General features: G+C 49.0%; 1 protein-coding gene across 5 annotated transcripts in view; it reads left to right on the forward strand.

Moving 5' to 3' along the window:
* The window catches only part of GTF2E2 (general transcription factor IIE subunit 2), a 29745-nt gene extending 13884 nt beyond the window's left edge, over positions 1-15861 (forward strand). For 2 of the 5 annotated variants that reach the window (XR_010989253.1, XR_010989254.1), the window contains exons 5-8: positions 1682-1864; positions 3134-3220; positions 8904-9349; positions 13680-13762. Coding sequence is in view for 3 of the 5 variants with exons in the window: in XM_068153815.1 (XP_068009916.1) it covers positions 1682-1864; positions 3127-3220; positions 13680-13795; positions 15006-15125 (513 nt within the window). In the remaining 2 variants the exon portion in view is untranslated. Of the gene's footprint in view, positions 1-1681; positions 1865-3126; positions 3221-8903; positions 9350-13679; positions 13796-15005 lie in introns of those variants that run through there. The other 3 variants (XM_068153817.1, XM_068153815.1, XM_068153816.1) reach the window with 3 other exon arrangements.
* Positions 15862-20315: the final 4454 nt, after the last annotated feature.

The raw sequence follows: 20315 nt of genomic DNA on the forward strand, positions 1-20315 counted from the left end.
AAAGGCTTCTGTTAAACCTGAATTACAAACCTTTATATAACTCCCCCCCTCCACCACCACCTTAAAGAAGCTACATTGATCCGCAGGTCTGTCTTGTACCTCCTGCTGTTGAGGTAACTGTGAAGTGAGAGCCCTTCTGAACATTTTAAAGGGCTTGTTAGAATTCTTCCACAGTATATTTTCTGTCAAGTGAATGTATTCATTCCTAATTTTCTGTAAAGAAGCTGATATTTTTCCCCCAAGGAATTTCTTGTGAACAATATTCCCCTTGCAGTGCTCTTCCAGTACTGAGGGTGTTCAGTGAACCAAACCAGAGGAGTCTGGCACAAAATTCATAGGCTCACAGTTCTTTGTCACTGACTGAAAATGAATTCTGATGGGAAATTTCTGTCTGGAAGGGTGGGCTAAATAGATCTGCAAATTCCCCCACTGAAGTTCATTAGTCTCACTCTTAGATGCTGAAGCTCATTGTAACTTTCCACCATCATCATGCTTAATTGATCTCAATGCCTTCATGGAATTTCAAGGCTAATAAATCAACAAAATACCATACTGGGTATTTGTCCTTGATTGGTGTACCTGGGTTTGCTCAGATCTTACTCAAAATCCTCACAACAGAGTAGTGAAGGCTGCTTGAGGCTTGGGGGAGACATTTCTGCAGAGTAAAACCAGGATGGTTTTAACTAACACAGCCTGCAGCATTCCTTTTGCCACTGGGGACTAATACTCTGGGGTACAGAAACCTCCAGTCTGACAGTGTTGGTTGTGGTGGAAGCTGGATTTTGCTGAGGTCCTTCAGAAAGTATCTCCAGGTTTCTAGAATATCAAGGTGGAATGAAAAAGCTCCAGCCAAGAAGTGTCTATGAAATGATCCCTGAGTTGTTAGTGGATGAGAAAAGGTGAACAAATACCCTGCAGGGCCAGAGTTGGTTATCTGCTCTGTTACAGGTGTTTTCTCCCTGTTTTCTTCTTTCTGTGTCTCTTCTTTTTCTCCTTTCAGGGTCAGGCTGGCATCTGCAGAAGAAACTGAGTAGAGTTGCCCTCTGTTACAGGTGAACTTCCATTGTGGTACTGCCTGCACAGCCAAACTTTTTGGGAGCATAACTTCAATCCTTTCAATTGCCCATGAGCTTCTGGCCAGCTTCTCTCTGAAGCTGGCATCATAAGTCAAATCCTGCTGTGCAGGAGGTCTGCTCTTCTCAATTTCTTCTACAGCTGCTGGTGCCACTTGACAGCAGTTGGGGAAGACTGACTCCTGTGTTGTTCATCCCAGGTTAATGCCTTTCACATTCCTAACGTGACCTGAGCTTGTTGTGCTGAGGTGTGTGTTTATACTCAGCCAAAGCACAGTGTTTTGTGCTCCCTCTCCTTCTTTTCATTCCTTCCTCAAAAAGGCCCATGTGCAGCTTTCTGCCATAAGAGGCTTGATGGACCCTCAAGCCCAAAGGCAGTAAGTAAATGAGTTTAAGCCTCCTTTGGTGCTCAGTGCTTTATTTTGTGGCAAAATTGCAGCGAGGCTGGTGGATCTAGGATCCAAGGATTTTAAATCCCTTTCAAACTCCAATCTCCAAACTGGCAGCTGTACCATGTGGCTGATGTGCTCTAGCTGCTCAGCAGCACACTAGAAGAAGGCCCAGCATGTGCTCTTTTTCAAGGGTTCAAATTTATGTCCCTGTTACAGGCTCTTGTCAACAATCCCAAAATAGAAGTGGTAGATGGGAAGTATGCTTTCAAACCCAAGTACAACTTGAAAGATAAAAAGGCTCTGCTCAGGCTCTTGGACAAGCACGACCAGCGAGGCCTGGGAGGAATCCTTCTAGAAGATATTGAAGAAGGGCTACCCAATGCACAGAAAGCTATCAAGGTGAGTAGCAATGTCTTCTCAGTGAAGCCATTCCAGTCAGCTTCTCAAAAGGAAAGCAGAGGCTAAAGTGAGAGGTCCCTCATGAATCATTTTGCTCCTTTTGAGAACTCAAAAGCTGCTCCAGATGATCATAAAATCACAGAATGTTAGGGGCTGGAAGGGACCTCTAGAAATCGAGTCCAATCCCCCTGCCAGAGCAGGATCACCTAGGGCAGGTCACACAGGAACACATCCAGGTGGGTTTTGAAAGTCTTCAGAGAAGGAGACTCCACAGCCTCTCTGGGAAGCCTGCTTCAGGGCTCCAGCACCCTCACAGTAAAGAAGTTTCTCCTAAGGTTGAGGTGGAACCTCCTGTGTTCCAGTTTGTACCCATTGTTCCTTGTCCTGTCAGTAGGCACCACCCAAAAGAGCCTGGCCCCTTCATCTTGACACCCACCCCTCAGATATTTATAGGCTTAACAAAATCCCTTCTCGGCCTTCTCTTCTCCAGACTAAACAGCCTCAGGTCTCTCAGTCTCTCTTCACAGGAGAGATGTTCAAGTCCCCCAGTCATCCTCATAGCCTCCTTTGGACTCTCTCCAGCAGATCCCTGTAGCTCTTGAGCTGGGAAGCCTCAAACTGGACACAGTATTCCAGATGTGGTCTCACCAGGCAAGAGTAGAGGGTGGGGGGAACCTCTCTAGACCTTTTGGACACCCCTTTCTCAATGCCCCCCAGGATCCCATTGGCCCTCTCAGACCCAGGGGCATGTTGCTGTCTCATGGAGAACTTCTGCCCACTGGGACTCCAGGGTCTTTCTCCATGACTGGGTGTTGCAGCTCTTTCTGTATTTCACCCTTCAATTTGGTCTGATGCTTCAACACAGCTGTCAGAGCTCTTCCTCACCCAAGACTCTTCTTAATCTCCCACATTCCAGCTCTAGGCGTTGAGTCCATAGAATGCTTTGATTTGGAAAGGACCTCCAAAGGTCATCCAGTCCAACCTCCCCTGCAGTCAGCAGGGACAATCCCCCACTGGATCAGGTTGCTCAGTTCTGCTGTTAGACCTTGGTCTCAACTCCCAGTGTCTCCTCTTTGATTTATTAGTGCACCTACCATCAATGTTGGCTCTGGGTTCCTCTCTCTGCCCGTTGCTTTGCTGCTGCTTCTCCAGTTTCTCATGCTTTTTGTAGCACAGGACCTGGCTCTGCTGTTCAAGTTGGAATCCTCATGCTGGGAAATGAAGTGATTTTGAGTTGTTCTTTTGTGTTTGGTTTTTTTGAGGCTTTAGGGGACCAGATCATCTTTGTTAATCGCCCTGATAAGAAGAAAATCCTCTTCTACAATGACAAGAGCTGCCAGTTCACTGTGGATGAAGGTAGGTGTTTGTATACATGTATTTCCATGAGACTTGATTTGAATGCATCTGAAGCACCTACATGAATGAGCAGTCTTCAGGTATTTAAGGTGATAATGAAATATTAGCTAGATCCAGCTGTTGGGAGAATGGTTTATAGCAACACAAGGCTAGCAAGTGAGTCCTGGCTTAGAATAGATACATTGGAATGTGGCAGCAGGAATCCAACAGTTCAAGGGTAGCAGTGCAGAGGAGACTTAAAAATCACCTGATTGTGACTGAAATTGCAGCTAGCATGTAAAGGGCAGCCAAAAGAAACCCAAAAGAATGGCTGCAGTTTATTAATAGTGTGCCTTTCGCTGGGGAACGTGATGAGAAGCCACAAATGGAACAGGGGGAGGAAGCAAACAGGAAGATGATGTGAGCAAAAGGCTCAAGAGGAGGGTGGGAGTAGTTTACAGCTAGGAGAGGGCAGATGTGAGGCAGTGCTGTTCCCTGGAGCTGGAGCACACTGGGGACTTCTGAAGTTCAGCACTGTGTTTTGTGACTACCAAACAGTGGTAAAATCCTCTGGTGCCTGTCTGGGGCCAGAAATTACTTAAACAAACTGGGGAGTATTCCAGTAATCATAGAATCCTAAGAAGGTTTGGGTTGGAAGGGACCTCCCAAGCTCATCCAGTCCAACCTCCCTGCAGTCAGCAGGGACATCCTCCACTAGAGCAGGTTGCTCAGAGCCTTGGCCAGCCTGACCTTGAATATCTTCAAGGGATGGGGCCTCAACACCCTCCCTGGGCAACCTGTTGCAGTGTTCCAGCAGCCTCGTGGTGCAGAACTTGCTCCTCACATCCAATCTAAATCTGCTCTGCTCTCATTTCAAACCATTGCCCCTTGTCCTATCACTGCAGGCCTTTGGGAACAGTCCCTCTGCAGCCTTCTCATAGTCCCCTTCAGGTACTGGCAGGCTGCTCTAAGGTCTCCCTGGAGCCTCTTCTCCAGGTTGAACAGGCCCAGCTCCCACAGTTTGTCCTCACAGCAGAGGTGCTCCAATCCCCTGATCATCTTCATGGCCTCCTCTGAACCTGCTCCACCAGGTCCATGTCCTCCTTGTGTTGAGGGCACCAGAGCTGGATGCAGTACTCTGGGTGAGGTCTCGGCAGAGCAGAGCAAAGTGTCTGAATCACCTCTCTCAATCTGCTGGAGATCCCTGCCCTGTTGCTCTTAGTTTGTCATAACTGCAGGATTCACTGTAAATTTAAGAAAGGACTCTATTTTACTGAGACCTAGCAGGAGACAGCTGCCAGCTGCTCAGCAGGTAGCCAGTATAAATAAATCCAAGGCTGTTGATAAACAATAGATTCTGTTTGAGCCTTACTCTGTGTTTAGGAACAAGCAGTGCTGGCTGTTGATGTGAAAGGGAGGACAAGGTGAATAAAAGAGCCATCTAAAACCCAATAAAACAAAAAGTTAAGCCTTTTGGCTCCATCTCCTGCTGAGGGCAGGCACTTAGCCTGCTGCAGTGTCTGTGGTGAGGGGATTGGTAGCGAGCAGCGTGCTTGCGGCTCAAGGTGGCGTGGCTTGGCTGGGCCGTGCTTGCTTTCATCCACAGGTGGCAGCACGTTCCCGTCTGATCCCACAATGATTTATTTTTGTTGTCTTCCTGCTGGGGTTGGTTTTGCTTTCCAGGCTGCTCCTTTGTTCTCAGAGCAGGAATATTTTTTTTCCCCTCTTGTGACTTTTGCCATCCGACGCAGCTCTGAGAACGTCCCCGAGCGAGTTTCGTTGCACTCACTGCAGGTGGAACAGGTTCTTTTTTCCCTCTGTGTTAGCCTGTGATGAAGAAAAGCCATCCTTCTGCTTTACAGCTCTTCCCAGAGCACCAGCAGCATGCCTCTCAGGAGCCATTGGCAGAATTGTCTGCCTGCAGGATGAGTTATGACACGTCCCTGCCTTAGTGATGCTATTTCAGCTCATTATCTCCACCAATGTTAGAGCAAAAGTTTTTTAGGAGGCTGCAAAATAAGCCTTGAAGTGTTGTCAGACTCTTTGATCTAGCAGCTGACAACAGTTCAAAATATGTTTCTAGTTCAATGTTTATCCTTGAAAGAAGGGCTCTGCACTCCTCAGTGCATGACTCTGCCGGATGACTCTCTCCACTTTCAAACATAGGCTGCCTGGGATTAATACCCTTTAAAAGTTAGGGGATCATCCCTTTCCCCATCGCTCTCTGAGCTCCACCAGTTAGGGAAAGAGGAGCTGTTGGGGCAAGCTGGAACTCTTAATAGCAGCAAGGACTTCTTTCTGGCAGTGCCTACCTCTACCCATGCTGACTGGACAAAGCTTTCCTTTCTCCCCTCTTCAAAACCACCCCCACGCCGTGTACTGCAGCAGCAGTGCAGCACCTATAGATCATCAGCTGAAGGGTACTGGAGAAGGAGTTTTGCAGTAAGGAAGAGCTTTTGTTCTTCCTTTTATGTGATTAGGCAGGGAAGGTTCAGATTGCATGTGTTCCTTCTTGACTTCCTGCCTAATTAATCTGCTGTCAGTGGTGTGTAGCTGAAAGCTTCTCTAAAAGCCAGGGTAGATTTCAGGTGCCTCAGCCAAGCCGAGCGCTGCCCTCTCTGTGCTGGGGCTCTCAGCACTTTGCATCAGAACCAAGCTCCCACCCTGTGCTGGCTGAGTGCTGAGAGGCCACTCTGCTTGCTTCACTCTCAGAGATGCTATCGTTGTTCCCATCTGAATGCAACATGGGGAAGCATTTTTAATGCCTAAAAACTGGGGAGCTTTGTTAGCCTTGGTTTGGATTTTTCTGCTTTTGAAGAGGTTTAGAAGAATGGGCAAAGCCTCTTCAACTTAACAGTGTGAGAACTGCTTGGGATCAGTGATGACCTCTGGCTCTGGCTTCAAAATCCAAGGTGGAGGCAGCACAGAATTAATATTGAGCACCTTTTCCTTCTGGTGTAAATCCAGTGCTGTATTCCCTGGGACTGGTAGGAAGAAGGACAGGGACTTGCTGGAGAGGGTACAGCAAAGGGCTTCTAAGATGCTGAGGGGACTGGAACATCTCTAGTGAGGGAAAACTCAGAGAATTAGGGCATTTTAGTCTGGAGAAGAGCAGCCTGAGGGGGGATCTCATCAGTGCTGATCAATACTTCAAGGGTGGGTGGCAGGAGGATGGATCAGGCACTTTTCCTGGTGCCCATTGGCAGGACAAGGGCTAGTGGGCACAAATAGACCGTAGGAAGTTCCATCTAACCATGAGGAGGAACTGCTTTAATTAAAGAGTGATGGAGCCCTGGAGTAGGCTGCCCAGAGAGGTGCTGGAGACATTCCAAATCCACCTGGTTGTGTTCCTGTGTGACCTTCTCTGGATGACCCTGCCTTGGCACAGGGGTTGGACTCCGTCTCCAGAGGTCCCTTCCAACCCCTGCCATTCTGTGACTCCATCTTTCCCATTACTCTGTTGTTTCTTCCCTTCTGCCCTGCTGTTGTCTGTTGTTGTCCTGTGCTGAGACTTTGTCTCAGCTCAGTGAGGATTTTTAAGCTGCTTTTAACCTCTGGCAGATTTTATTACCAGCATGATAATAGCAGTTTATCTCCAGAAGCCATCTCAATTGTTTTCTGCAAGAGCAGGTGAGGCAGTCAGAAGTGCAGGATGGGCTGTGCTGAAGTCACCATGCAGCCATTTACCCATGACTTTGTTCCCCAGTGTCAGTGCAAGTGGGGTTTGTGTGTGAGGTGCCTCGTTGTGCATTACATTTGAGGTAACTCTGTGTCCTTACCCTTTGGGTATTTCAGAGAGAGAAGGTGGTTCCAAAATCTTTGTCTGCTGTGCAGTGGTTTCTGCTGGTCTAAGCTCAACTGTTGAAGGTGCTGGAGATTCACAGAATGGTTCCGTTTGAAAGGGACCTTCAAGATTATCCAGTTCCAACCCTCCTGCCATGGGCAGGGACACCTCCCACTAGCCCAGGTCACTCAAGGCCTCATCCAACATGGCCTTGAACACCTCCAGGAAGGGGACATTTGTGACCTCCCTGGGCAAGCTGTTCCAGTGTCTCACCACCCTCACTGGCAAGAATTTCTTCCTTATCTCCAGTCTAAATTTTCCCTCCTCAAGCTTCAATCCATTCCCTCTCATCCTATCACTACAAGCCCTTGTAAAAAGTCCCTTTGTGGCTTTCTTGTAGGCCCCATTCAGGTACTTGGAAGGCTGCTCTAAAGGTTTCCCCAGAGCCTTCTCTTCTTCAGGCTGAACAACACCAGCTCTGTCCCCACAGGGGAGGTTCTCCAGCTCTCTCTGATAATCCTTGTGGCCTACCCTGGACCTGCTCCAGCAGTTCCATGTCCCTGTTATGCTGGTGGCACCAGGACTGGAAGCAGTGCTGCCAGAGGGGTCTCAGCAGAGCAGAGGAGCAGAATCCCCTCCCTGTGCTGCTGCTCTCCCTGCTTTGGATGCAGCTCAGCACACAGCTGCCAGCTGGGCTGCCAGTGACTATTGCTGGCTCCTGGGGAGATTGCCACCAACTGACACCCCCCAAGTCCTTCTCCATGTTGCTCTCAAGCTGCTCCTTGCCCAGCCTGGATTTGTGCTTGGGATTGGCCCAACCTAGGTTCAGGACCTTGCATTTGGCCTTGTTGAACTTCATGAGTGTGGTGTGTTGGCTTGGGCCTGGGCCCACTTCTCCAGCCTGTCTAGGTCCTTCTGGATAGATCCCTTTCCCTCCATCATGTCAGCAGCACCACACGGCTTGGTGTCATCTGCAAACTTGCTGGTCCCCCTGCCCATGTTGCTGAGAAACATCTGATCTGGCCTCTCAGTATACTTGTGGTCTCACTCCCTTCTCTCATCCCTTGAAACACTAGAAGTTGGTTGTCTGGAGGAGCAAAGGAGCAGCCTGTGAGTAGCTTATGAGTTAAAATACTTTAGTGATCAAACTGCCAGATGGAGCACAGGGGATTTGTTCATAGCCCAGGGAAGACAACGAACACCTGCCTCAGATACCAGCATCACAACTTCCTCCCTCTTCTAAGGAAGATCTGCATGGGCACCAGGACTTCAAAGCTCTGCTGAAAATGGCTCCTTGGGGGTTCACAGCATCTGCATTGCTTTGGCCAGAAATCCTTTGGAGATTTCTTCCCAAGGGATTTTTTTCTGGGCTCCATCTTGTTGTAGGAGCCTAAGAGGTAGAAGTTGGCAGCTTGCCTGCAAGCAGCCAGCTGCAGTCAAGTGAAGTCACTGCCTTCACTGCTGGGCAGTTGTTTTCCTTCCATGGCTTTTCTATGCTGCTGCTGGTTGATCTATCAACTAGTGTAGTGTCTGTGACAGGAGAGTCTCTCTCCTTTGCCGTGCTCTGATGCTGTGAAGGTCACCTGGGGGCTGGCAGGCCATGGAGAAGGGGAGGCAAACGTGCTCTGCAGTTGGGATGGTTACCTGTGCTGCAGGAGTGCCTGCAACTGAACCTCTTCTCCACGTCTGGCTGAAGCAGGCCAGCGTGTGGTGAGCTTTCTGCTCCAACAAGCCCCTTCCTGCTCCTCACAGCAGTTCCCAGCTCCCTGTGCCCTGTCCACAGAGAGAAGAAAGACGTCACACAAAGCGGATCCGGTGTGTCGAAAGCATCGCCGGCGACTGCCTCCTGTCGCTGCCGGCTGCCCTTCTGACGCATCAGCTCATCACACTGTTTTGCTTTCTGTCTTCTCCTCTCCCCAGAGACAGGCCAGCCTGCTGCAGCCTCCTGCCTGCCCAACCATAAGCGTGGACACTGCTGCAGAGGTGGTGGAGCACAGTAATCAGGTCACTGCTTGTCATTTCCTCCTCCTCACCCCCTCTCACGAACCGCTGCTTTTAACAAGCAGTGACCCCTTTGCTTGGAAGCATGCAGCAAAGGCCAGAGTGACAGCATTTCAGCTGCTCCTCAAAGGAGCTGGAGAAATCCCTTTCAATCTTGGCTCAAAAGGATGAACTTTGAGGTGCAGAAACAGCACAACTACAAGCAGGGAAGGTGGTTTAGTGAGAGCTGTGTTTACTGCCAGCTTTTCCTGTCGGTTCTCTTATTTCAGAGAGGATGTTGCAATAATTCAGCCTATTCCCAAGGTCTAAACTTTCACCAGCTGAGAGGAGCAGAGTCCTTGGAGACTTCTGAATAAATCTGACAGGTAATGTGGCAATGGTTCAGTGCCAGCCAGACAGCTGCTTGTTGTCTTCAGTTCTTGCTCTTAGCTCAGTGTCTGGTGTTACACTGAGTGAGTTTTGTGATGAGATGATAGCTGAGTCTCTCCTTTTCCCTCCAGACAGCACCCTCAATGCAAACAGCTCCTATGCACAGCCCTCTGGGTGCTTCTCCACCTTTATGCTGTGCTTTTAGTTGTGAACCAAGCCTTCAACACAGTGTTTCCAGGGGAGGAGACCCTGTGGGTGTGATTCTCCCCCTCTAGGCATGAAGGTGTTTAAATGCCCTTACATGGAGCTTCAGCATGGGATTAAAGTTCTTTTGCAGTAACCACAATCAAAGATTTTTAGTCTGGAGGAGTCTGAGAGGAGGTCTTATTAATGTCCATAAATATTTGAAGGGTGGGTTTCAAGAAGGAGGAGCCAGCCTCTTTTCAGTGGTGTCCTGTGACAGGACAAGGAGCAGTGACACAAACTGGAACCCAGGAAGTTCCACCTCAGCTTCTTTGATGTGAGGGTGCTGGAGCCCTGGAGCAGGCTGCCCAGGGAGGTTGTGGAGTCTCCTTCTCTGGAGACTTTCAAGACTCATCTGGTTGTGTTCCTGGGTGACCTGCCCTGGGTGACCCTGCTTTGGCAGGGGATTTGGACTCAGTGATCTCCAGAGGTCCCTCCCAGCCCCCACCATTCCATGGATCAAGCAGGAGCACCGAAAGCAGCCTGATCCATGAAGGCTTTAACTGGAGCTGCAGAGCAACTGTACAGGGCCTCTGCTGGGGCCAATTAGCAGATTAAATTATCTGTACATAAAGCCCATTTTAGCTTTGTGGTTTTGATTCTGGGTGACTGTTCCATTCCTGTTTCTTGGCCAAGTTTAAAAGGTGAAGTGAAGCTGTGATGATAACCACTGGAGTTAGATATTAACTGTGACCTGCCCTCCTCTGCATGCTGAGCCTTGAAGAGCTGACCATTTCTTTTCTAGTGTTTAATTTTTCACTTCTGTTCCCCAGAAGAATGTAGGACCAGCTTAACCTTAAGCACCTCCCTTCAGCCTGGGTGCTGGGTTGGGGTTTTTCTTTTGCACTGGGGCATATTTGTCCATCTGTCATGAGCTCTAATAAGGGAACATCAGCTGTGTTTGTAGCAGAACAGGATAAATAAAAGGGCACTGGCACAGAATGGTTTGATTTGGAAGAGACCTTAAAGATCATCCAGTTCCAATTTCCCCTGCCATGGGCAGGGACACCTCCCACTAGCCCAGGCTGCTCAAAACCTCATTCAGCCTGGTCTTAAACACTTCAAGGGATGAGGCATCCACAGCTTTTCTGGGCAACCTGTTCCAGTGTCTCACCAACATCATAGTAAAGAACTTCTTCCTAATGTCCAATCTAAACCTGCCCTGCTCTAGTTTAAAACCATTCCCCCTCATCCTATCACCACAGACCCTTATAAGTAGTCCCTCTGCAGCTCTCCTGTAGCCCACTTCAGGTGCTGTAAGGCTGCTCTAAGGTCCCCCTGGAGCCTTCTCTTCTCCAGGCTGGATAACCCCAACTCACTCAGCCTGTCCCTGTAGGAGAGGTGATGTAAAAGTTAATGAAGTCTCTCATCTGCTTTCACCTTGTGTGCACCTGCCTGTTGTGCATCTTGGAGGACTGACCTGCATCTCGTCAGCTCCCACAGGAGCCACCCATGCAGGCACAACACAGCCTTCAAGTATCTCTTAACAGGATCTGTTTCATAGTTGTGCATTGATGTGCAGCTTGGTCACTTCACCTGTGAGCTGCAGAAACAGGATTTGAAATACATTTGACTCCTTTTGCCAAACACTGCCAGGTCTTGGTGTTCAGCTGAGTCCATCTTGAAATGTGGAGGACAGGGAGAGGGCATGAGCAGAAAAAAAACAGCTTGAATAAAAGCATTGGTGTTGGGAAATACTCTTAAGATCATCATGTCCAGCCTTCTACCCAACACCTCCATGAATGCTTGGCTGTGCCCCAGAGTGCCAGATCTACTTTTTTAACATCTTCAGGGATGGTGACTCTGCCACCTCCCTGGGCAGCCTCTTCCAGTGCCTGACCACTCCCTCAGGAAAGAAATTCTCCCTAATATCCAACGTGGTGCAGCTTGAGGCCGTTGCCTCTTAGTTCCTTGGAGGAAGAGGCCAACACCAGCCTCACTCCAGCCTCCTTTCAGGTAGTTGTAGAGAGCATGTTCTGCCCAGTCTGGAGGATGTGAGAGGACCCTTGTGCAGGCTTCTGCTGTTCAGACTTAATCTGAGTGCCCATCTCTGCCAAATCTATCTTGCATGTTCAGCTTTGATCATAGCACAACCTTCCCTACCTGCCATAGCAGGATTAGGTGAGAGCTGATCCCTGATAGCTGTGAGCTGTGCTGAAAGCCTGGAATCCCACTCAAAGTGGATGAGCAGATGGACAGTGTCTTGAGTGCAACAGTTAGCTGCAAAGTGCAGTCTCAAAGGTCCTGGTATGAGAAACAAGCTGAGCACTATCTCCAGGTAGCCAAAAGCGGTGTTCTGGCAGGATTTAGCTCCCTTCCTCACCAAACATGAGCGCCGTTGTTCTTCGCCAACCAAATCCCTTCCTTTGCTTTCCTGGAAAGCTTGAGCAGCCCTGTTCTGTTGGCAGGGGGAAGAAAAGAAAGGCTTGAGCCTTAAAAACATGTAGCTTCATTGGAAAAGGAGATGCCTTAGGAAGGGAATTGATCCAAGTGCAGGAAGCAGCCTTTTGTCCGGCGGCCTTTTGTTGGCCGGGCGGCAGAGCCGCAGCGGTTCGTCGCCCGCCGCCTGGGCCAGCCTCTGAAGCACGCAGGAGTTGTGGTTGTTTTGACAACTGGGGACTAAATTTATCTGGAAATAAAGGGGAAAATTTTGCCTTGCGTTGCTATGTGTGCCTCCTGGTTTATTTATAGTTTGTTAGCCAAACCTGCTGACAGGATATATCTTAACTCGCTGCCTGGGGAGTGAAGGGAGGTGGGATTGTACCAGCCACTGCCTGGAGAAGGCATTCCAGAGGCTCTGGGAAACTTTACATGAGGCAGAAAGTGTGCAGGCAGATGGCAGCTGCTCTAATTAAGACTTACTGTCTCTGGCTTTGTTGTTTTGTGGGTTTTTTTTCCCTTTCCCCTGCTGCTGTGGCTTTTAAGGTATCTCTCTCCTTTTTAACACCAGAGGAATTTGAGTAATTTATTATCTGTGCAGCACTCTGTGTGTTATGTTACACTGATAACCCAGCTTAAACCCACCAGGGTAAATGCCTTGAATCTTCAGTGAGCTGGACTAGGAGATGACAAGTCTCCCAAGGCAATGGCAGCTGAAGATGTGGAAATGAAGTTGCCATTTATGGTTAGTTACTACCCTTCACCAAGCCCCTTTGCACTGAGGCTTATAAAATGCGGTGACAGTCTACATAGCTCTAGAGGTGCCAGGCAAAAAGAGAGGCTCAGTAGCAAATTAACATTAAAAGCAGATAGCACTTTCTTCTGTTCTGGTGAGACCTCACCTGGAGTACTGCATCCAGCTCTGGAGCCCTCAACACAGGAAGGACATGAAGCTGATGGAGCTGGGTCCAGAGGAGGGCCATGAAGATGATAGGGGATTGGAGCACCTCTGTTGTGAGGATAGACTGAGGGAGCTGTGGGGTGTTTGGCCTGGAGAAGAGAAGGCTCCAGAGAGACCTTAGAGGAGCCTGCCAGTACCTGAAGGGGACTACAAGAAGGCTGCAGAGGGACTGTTCCCAAAGGCCTGAAGTGACAGAAGGGGCAATGGTTTGAAATGAGAGCAGAGCAGATTTAGATTGGATGTGAGGAACAAGTTCTGCACCATGAGGCTGCTGGAACACTGCAACAGGTTGCCCAGGGAGGGAGTTGAGGCCCCATCCTTGGAGATGTTCAAAGCCAGGCTGGCCAAGGCTCTGAGCAATCTGCTCTAGTGGAGGATGTCCCTGCTGACTGCAGGGGGGGTTGGACTGGATGAGCTTTGGAGGTCCCTTCCAACCCAAACCATTCCATGATTCTGTGTTACTTGATGCTTCTGATGGGGTGCAGTTAGCACAGCCGAGAATCACCTCATCTTCCTTCAGGCTTTGGGGGGTGTTTGTTGTTGTTCTGTTGGGTTTGGGGTCTTTTTTGGAAGTCCATCCAGCACTTGGAGTGGTTAAAGGCTGTGCCAGTTGGGTGCCTGCTGGCACTGGCCAGAATACTTCAGCTTTTGAAATAAAATCTGTTTCTTTCCCTTTGTGCTGGGGCTCTGCCCAGGGTTTGTTCAGTTGAGGCAGAAGGTGAGCATTTGTTTGGTTATTGCAGAATTTCAGAAGCTGTGGAGGAGCATTCCTGTGGATTCTATGGATGAGGAGAAGATTGAAGAGTATCTGAAACGACAGGGGATTTCTTCCATGCAAGAAACTGGACCAAAGAAAATAGTAAGAGAGGAAAAAAACCTGCTGATCCTTCTCGGAGAATTCCCCCTCCCTGACCCCGCGGTGTTAATTCCAAAGCATGTTGCTGAGCCTGTGCACAGCTGCTTTCTGCAGCTCAGGGAAGTGTGACCAGTTTAAAGAAGCTGCACAAACCAGTGCTGGAGCCAGCAGGCAGTGTGTTTATAACTTGTTTAAGCCAGTGTAAGCCAAGCAAGCATCAAGAAGAGGGCAAATGCCAGAAATCCCTGTGAGCTCCGAGGGGGAAGCTGCTGCTTGACGCTCTACAACACATCAGGAGTAGAAGGAGCATTCCTTTTATTGGGAGAAGGGTGAGGTTTAAAAGCAGGCTTTTAAACTTTCCCTTTTCTGTTAAATAGCTTTTAAACCCTGATGGGAACTGTTGGAGTTGCTTCCCACCACACCCACGCTGTTCTCCAAACTGGGTGCAACACGCTTGTGTTTTACTGGGAGGCCAGGGAGGCTGTGAGCTCTCCAACAGTGCTTTCTCCCTGGCTCCAGACAACTCTCTTTACACTGATTTGTCTTTTCTCTTCTGCACTTGGCTTCAGATTGTCCTTTCAGAGAGCCTTTCCATACAGGACTTGTTCCTGGTTTCTGCTAGTTGCAAATGTTTAATTTCTGTCCTCCTAGAACCACAGAATGGTTTGGGTTAGAAGAGACCTTAAAGATCATCCAGCTCCACCCCCCTGCATGAGCAGGGACACCTCCCACTAGCCCAGGTTGCTCAAGGCCTCATCCAACCTGACCTTGAACACCTTGAGGGAGGGGCCATCCATGACCTCCCAGGAGAGCCTTTTCCTGTAGATGGTCTTTTGTAGATGCTCTTCTTGGATTCCTTATTGCTGTCTATAACTCCCTGAAGGGAGGTTGTAGCCAGGTGGGAGTTGGTCTCTCCTCCCAGGCAACCAACACCAGAACAAGAGGACACAGCCTCAAGCTGTGCCAGGGGAGGTTTAGGCTGGTTGTTAGGAAGAAGTTCTCCACAGAAAGAGTGATTGGCCATTGGGATGTGCTGCCCAGGGAGGTGGTGGAGTCACCATCCCTGGAGGTGTTTAGGAAGAGCCTGCATGGGGCGCTTGGTGCCATGGTTGAGTTGATTAGATGGTGTTGGGTGAGAGGTTGGCCTCGATGATCTCTGAGGTCTCTTCCAACCTGTTCTATTCTATTTTGAGCACTGTTTTATTTCTTGCAGGCTCCTATTCAGAGGAGGAAGAAGCCAGCCTCTCAGAAGAAACGTCGGTTTAAGACTCACAATGACCACTTGGCTGGAGTACTAAAAGATTACTCTGATGTCGTTCCTGGCAAGCAGTGACCGCCTGAATTCTGCAGCAAGCGTGGGTTTCATGCAGGCTTTTTGCCACCCAGCCTCACTGTCTGCTTGCAGAAAGACTGACTGTATATAGTTATGTGATGTGTTTCCCCCCATCCCAGCAGCGCCAGGTCTGTGTAAGAGCGAGTTTGAACTCCTGAAGGTAGAGTTAAATTAAACTGGCTGATGGGAAATGTGTCTTTGAGAGGTTCTGGCTACTCAGCCTCTTGGCATGGAATGGTAAACGGTGCTGAGAGTGTAAGGCAGGAGTTCCTGTGCAGTGCTTTGACGCTGCTGAGTGGGTGTTCACCTGGGATTGCTTACAAGGGGCTTCCTAGCAGAATTGTACAGATTTGTTTGTCCTCTTTCAGGAGAACTTTTGCCTCAGATCACTGCAGGCAAGTTTCTTTTCACAGTCAAACACACCCACGCTTTTCTCCTTGCCAGGGGACTGAGCTTTACTGCACAGCAGTGATATCTGAGGCTCAAACTCAGAGGCAAAGCCCCTCTCCTGAACTCCCAGCAGGCTGCCCCATGGCAATGCAGGTGGAGCTTCGAAAAGCTCCTCAGAACCTGCCCTCGGTGATCTCTCATCACTGTAGTGGTGCACAGTCCTCTGAGGGCAGGAGGGAAATAAAATGGCAGTGGAATACTGAAGCAATTTTTTATTGTTGTTATTATTATTATTATTATTTGGAAAGTAATAAACTTAGAATCATAGAATCATCAGGTTGGAAAAGGCCTTTAAGCTCATTGAGTCTAGCTGTAGCCCAGCCACCCTAACCACTAAACCATATACTGAAGTGTCACATCTGCACGATTCTTAAACACCTCCAGGGATGGGGACTCCCCCACCTCCCTGGGCAGCCTCTTCCAATGCCTGACCACTCTTGCAGCAACAAAATTTTTTCCTAATACCCAACCTAAACCTCCCCTGGTGCAGCTGAAGCCCTTTCCTCTCATCCTGTCACTGGTTACTTGGGCTGTTACCTTGCAAAGTCGGTTTTCACTGTTGCTTCCTTAAAGAAAGAGAATCAGCATCTTCTGTGCCTGTTGTGTTTTCCTTTTCAAGAAGGCAAAGGAATCTCTCCCTGTATTTTTTTTTATCTTCTCAATGAGTTACTGTTCTGGGCTCACACTCCTCTTTTTATCATTCTTGGTTGGGGAGTGGGGAGGAACCACCTCAAATGCAAGCTCCCTGTAGATGCCTGATGGTCTCTGCAGCCCAGACTGAGGTGGAACGTGGCCAGATCATGTCCTCACACTAACTTCTTTTTCTGTACTGAAGCAGAGTCAATCAATGCTGATATTGTTTTCATGGCACTGCAGGAGAGGAGCTGTTTCTCTGCTCTTCAAGGGTTAGGATCAGAGATAAGAGGTGACTGTGATACCCCAGTGACAGCGGATCGCTGCCGCGCGCACGTGGGCCGTTGTCTTGCTTCACCTACCAGGAGTTGAAGCAGAGGACATCAGAGCTGGACCCACCAGCAAATGAAGAGTAAGGCTTTGTTGCTGTCTCACTGAACAAGTTATGTCTGCTTGGGGAAGCTCAGGAGGGGGAACACATTTCTGTAAGTGCAGCATTTATCCTCCTGGTTTTAAAGAGTGTTCTTTTTGGGCAGCAGACAATGCTTCCAGCATTGCACATCAGCCTTGTTTAAACAGTTGCTAAATGCTGGTGGGAGGTTGCTTCCATTATTTTTTTTATATATATATCTCTTTTTCATGCTTTTTAAATATATATATGTGTGTGTGTATATATATATATAAAAGCATGCTGCTCCAGCTGCTTTTGAAACTGTTTTCTTTCCCTGTATCTTCTAGGTCAGCACAAGCAATTCCTCTTGGGGCTTTTTGGCTTTTCTGTTAACAGCTCTGCTTTAAAGCACACTCTCAAAACTGTTCACCTCTCTTCTGTTGTCACCTTCACTCAAAAGAAAAATACTAATCAAGGTTTTCTTCCATCTGCTGCATTTCTGAGCAGTGATTTGTTTACTTTTTGTGGTGGCGGTGCTTGGAGGAAAGTAAAGGTTTTAGTGAGTTCTGAGTTGCCCTTTCCCACCTCTGGGGTTGTCATGGGGTCACTTCTCAGTCCTCTCACAGAGCATTACCCTTCCTCTCTGACCCCAAAACCTTGCAAAGCAGACTGTGAGGCAGGCTACCTGCTTGGTTTCTCTGCTCAAGTGATTAGGATAATAAGGAAGTCTGAAGAAAACACCTTCCAGCTACTTTCAAAGATTAAAAACAGGTCAAAAACCAGGAGAGCAGGGAAGGAAAGCTGAGTAGCAGCTCTGTGCTGGCATTGTCAGGCTCTAGTGCTCAAAGGAGCAAAACTGTCTAGCTGGTGTCCAGTTGGGAAGACAGGATTAGATGCTTTGTCTCACTGGAAGAGGCCCCTCTGCTGTACTAGCAGAGAGGGCAAAGTAAGGTTTATAACTTGGTGTGGTACAGTCTCAACAACATCTGAAGTGAAGCTGACCTTGGCCTGTTAGAATGGCAGTCACAGGATCATTTTGGTTGGAGAAGAACTTCAAGCTCATCAGATCCAACCATTAGCTAACTCCACCAAGTCTGGTGCTAAACCATATCCCTCAGCACCACATCTCTGTATTTGAGAACCCTTTCAGTCAAGAAGTTTCTTCTAATATCCAATCTAAACCTCTCCTGGTGCAACTTGAGGCCATTTCTTCTCATCCTATCACTTGTTGCTAGGGAGACATGAAGCAAAGAAGTTCAGAATATAAGCATGAGCTCCTCTCTTCTCTGTGAGTTTCAGGAGTTGGGGTTTGCTTCTGTGTCAAAGATGCTTCCAACAGTCCTTAGAGGTTTGGAATGTTTTGCCCAAGATCTCTTAAAAATCAAATGGTGCATCTTGAAAATGTCTCTGGCTGTGTCATCAGGAGTCTGCTGCTGAAAGCAGTTTTAGTGCCACTTCACTCTCTTCACAGCATAATGCCCAAAGCAGGCTTTTTGCTGAAGTTCAGCATGAGAAACTTAAACCTGCATCCTCTTCCTCCAGGATGGTGTGATGTGTTCTGTGTCTGGCAAGATGGTTCTCCCAGTGACCAGAGCCCATCACACTCTCAGTGACCCTTACTGCTCCATTTTTCTTGTTGTTCCCTGGAAGCATCAGCTGCTAACCAGGAAGAGAAGGGGACTTGGACTGCTCTTGACAAAGACAGGACATAGAATAGAATATTTCAGTTGGAAGAGACCTGCAGTGATCATCTAGGCACCTCCATCTCTTGCATTTCAGGAAGGCTCATTAGCAAACCCGTGTTGGTGCAGTCTTAATCTGCCCTGCCCGGTGAGGAATTGCTTCTTCCACTCCCCTGAGGCTCTTCTTATCCTGTCCAGCAAGGATGTTGTTCCCTTAGGTCCAGGATCATGGTGGGGCTGTCATTTGAGCCTTTCTGATGCTCTGGGGCAAGTGAGAAATGCAGGCACTGATGAGCAGTTCTACTGCAGCATCCTTTTCTTCTTCCCCTGCCATATCAGTCAGGAGCAGAGAGGCATTCAGCTGCCACCTCCTGTGATGGACATGTAGACAGGGCCCTGGAGAGAAGGAGGATGCTCTTGCTCAGGGGTGGAAGCTCTGTGAGATATATTTTGTCTGTCTTCATCGTCTTTTCCCTTGCACAATTAAATCTTGAGCCTGTGTCTGTGAGGACAGTACCTGCAGCGGTCTCTGGAGCTGTTCCCAAGGGAACACAGCTCTGATGAGGTCTGCCAGCAGCCACAGATGTGCACTCAGTCCTCTTGTTTTCCCCTGGATATTCCACTGCTGGGAGGAGGAGGAAGGGGCTGGTGGGGTAAGCCAGGTCACATTGCCAAGAGCTCTTCCTCTCTAGCCAGGCCTTGCTGCTCTAGGATTTCCTTCTGGAAAGGTTTCCTTGCAGGGCATCCATTACCAATGTCATCATACCTGCCTGCAGGCATCAGGAGCTGTGCTGGCCCTTCAGGACAAGCTCATTAGGACCTCTTTGTGTCTATACTCATGAACCAGACCTTTGATTTCATTTACTGTTGCTTTGTTAAGGTACAAGTTGAATAGCCCAGGGGTATCACACTTCTAAACGCGGAGCCCTACTGGCTTCTCTCCTAAAAGTTGCTCTAAGTGAAGAGTTATTCCACCACCACCACCTCCTCCTGTTCACTGATCCTTCTGGAAGGGGATGGAAAACAGCAGGATTTGGTGTGGTTGAATGAGCAAACTGACATGAGGTGGTGTGTAGCAGAGCTAATCTATAATTCATCGTGATCAGCCAAGGCTTTTAGAGAGCGGGGCAGGGAGAGGCGAGGGAGCCCTGACAAGTGGGATAAAGACCCCTGCACGTGGCTGTAGCCAGCAAGGGCTGTCACTTCGGATGAGCAGGGGCAGGCAGTGCAGGGCCACCAGGGAGAGCTGAGCTCCCAGTACCTGCTGCTGAGGAGGGGCTGCGTTTGCAGATGACTAGAAGCAGCCACGGTGCTGACATCTCATTATTTCCAGCTTCGTTGCTCCGCTTTCCGGTCGCTGCTGATGGACCAGCCCCAAATTCCTCTGTGTCTTACTGCCTCGGGGCCTAGGGGTGGGGGGGGCTGGCCAGGAGGGCTGAGTGCTTGCTGTTGACTGGTTAAGACTGGCAAGGCTGACAACCATCAGGGAAAGGAAAACTCAGACCCCAGTCTACTGGTAGTGGCTTTCTGCTGCTGGCAGAGTCAGGGATGTAGCTGGATTGTCAAGCGCTGCCGCTGCGTTGTCGGCAAGAGAAGGGTCAGTCTGAAACAGCATTCTTGGCCACCTCAGGAAGCTGGCATTGCTTCTGCACAAGGCCCTGGGCTGGCATTTTGTTGTAATGCAGAAGGCCAGGTGGTCTGGGGCTTGATCTCCCACAGGAGAAGAGGGTCTGTTGTTCTGGCTCCTTAGGTGCATTCCTCACCACGTCTGTTTTACCACAGGAAAGACCTCTGAGATCACCAAGTCCAACCTTCTACCCAACACCTCCATGACCACTAGACCATGTCCTGCAGTGCCACATCTACTCTTTTGGTTTTTTAACACCTCCAGGGATGGTGACCCCACCACCTCCCTGGGCAGCCTGTGGGAAGGGCAGTTAGGAACATGAGCAGTCAAGCAGCTTTGACAGCCATGGCAGCTGACAGCATAAAGGAACAGAGGAAGTTTGCCTTAGATGTTAGGGGAAAAAAGGC

This window comes from Melanerpes formicivorus, unplaced genomic scaffold (genome assembly GCF_026170545.1).
Source record: "Melanerpes formicivorus ecotype bairdi unplaced genomic scaffold, bMelFor1.0.p_v2 SCAF_27, whole genome shotgun sequence".
In the NCBI taxonomy this organism is placed as follows: domain Eukaryota; kingdom Metazoa; phylum Chordata; class Aves; order Piciformes; family Picidae; genus Melanerpes; species Melanerpes formicivorus.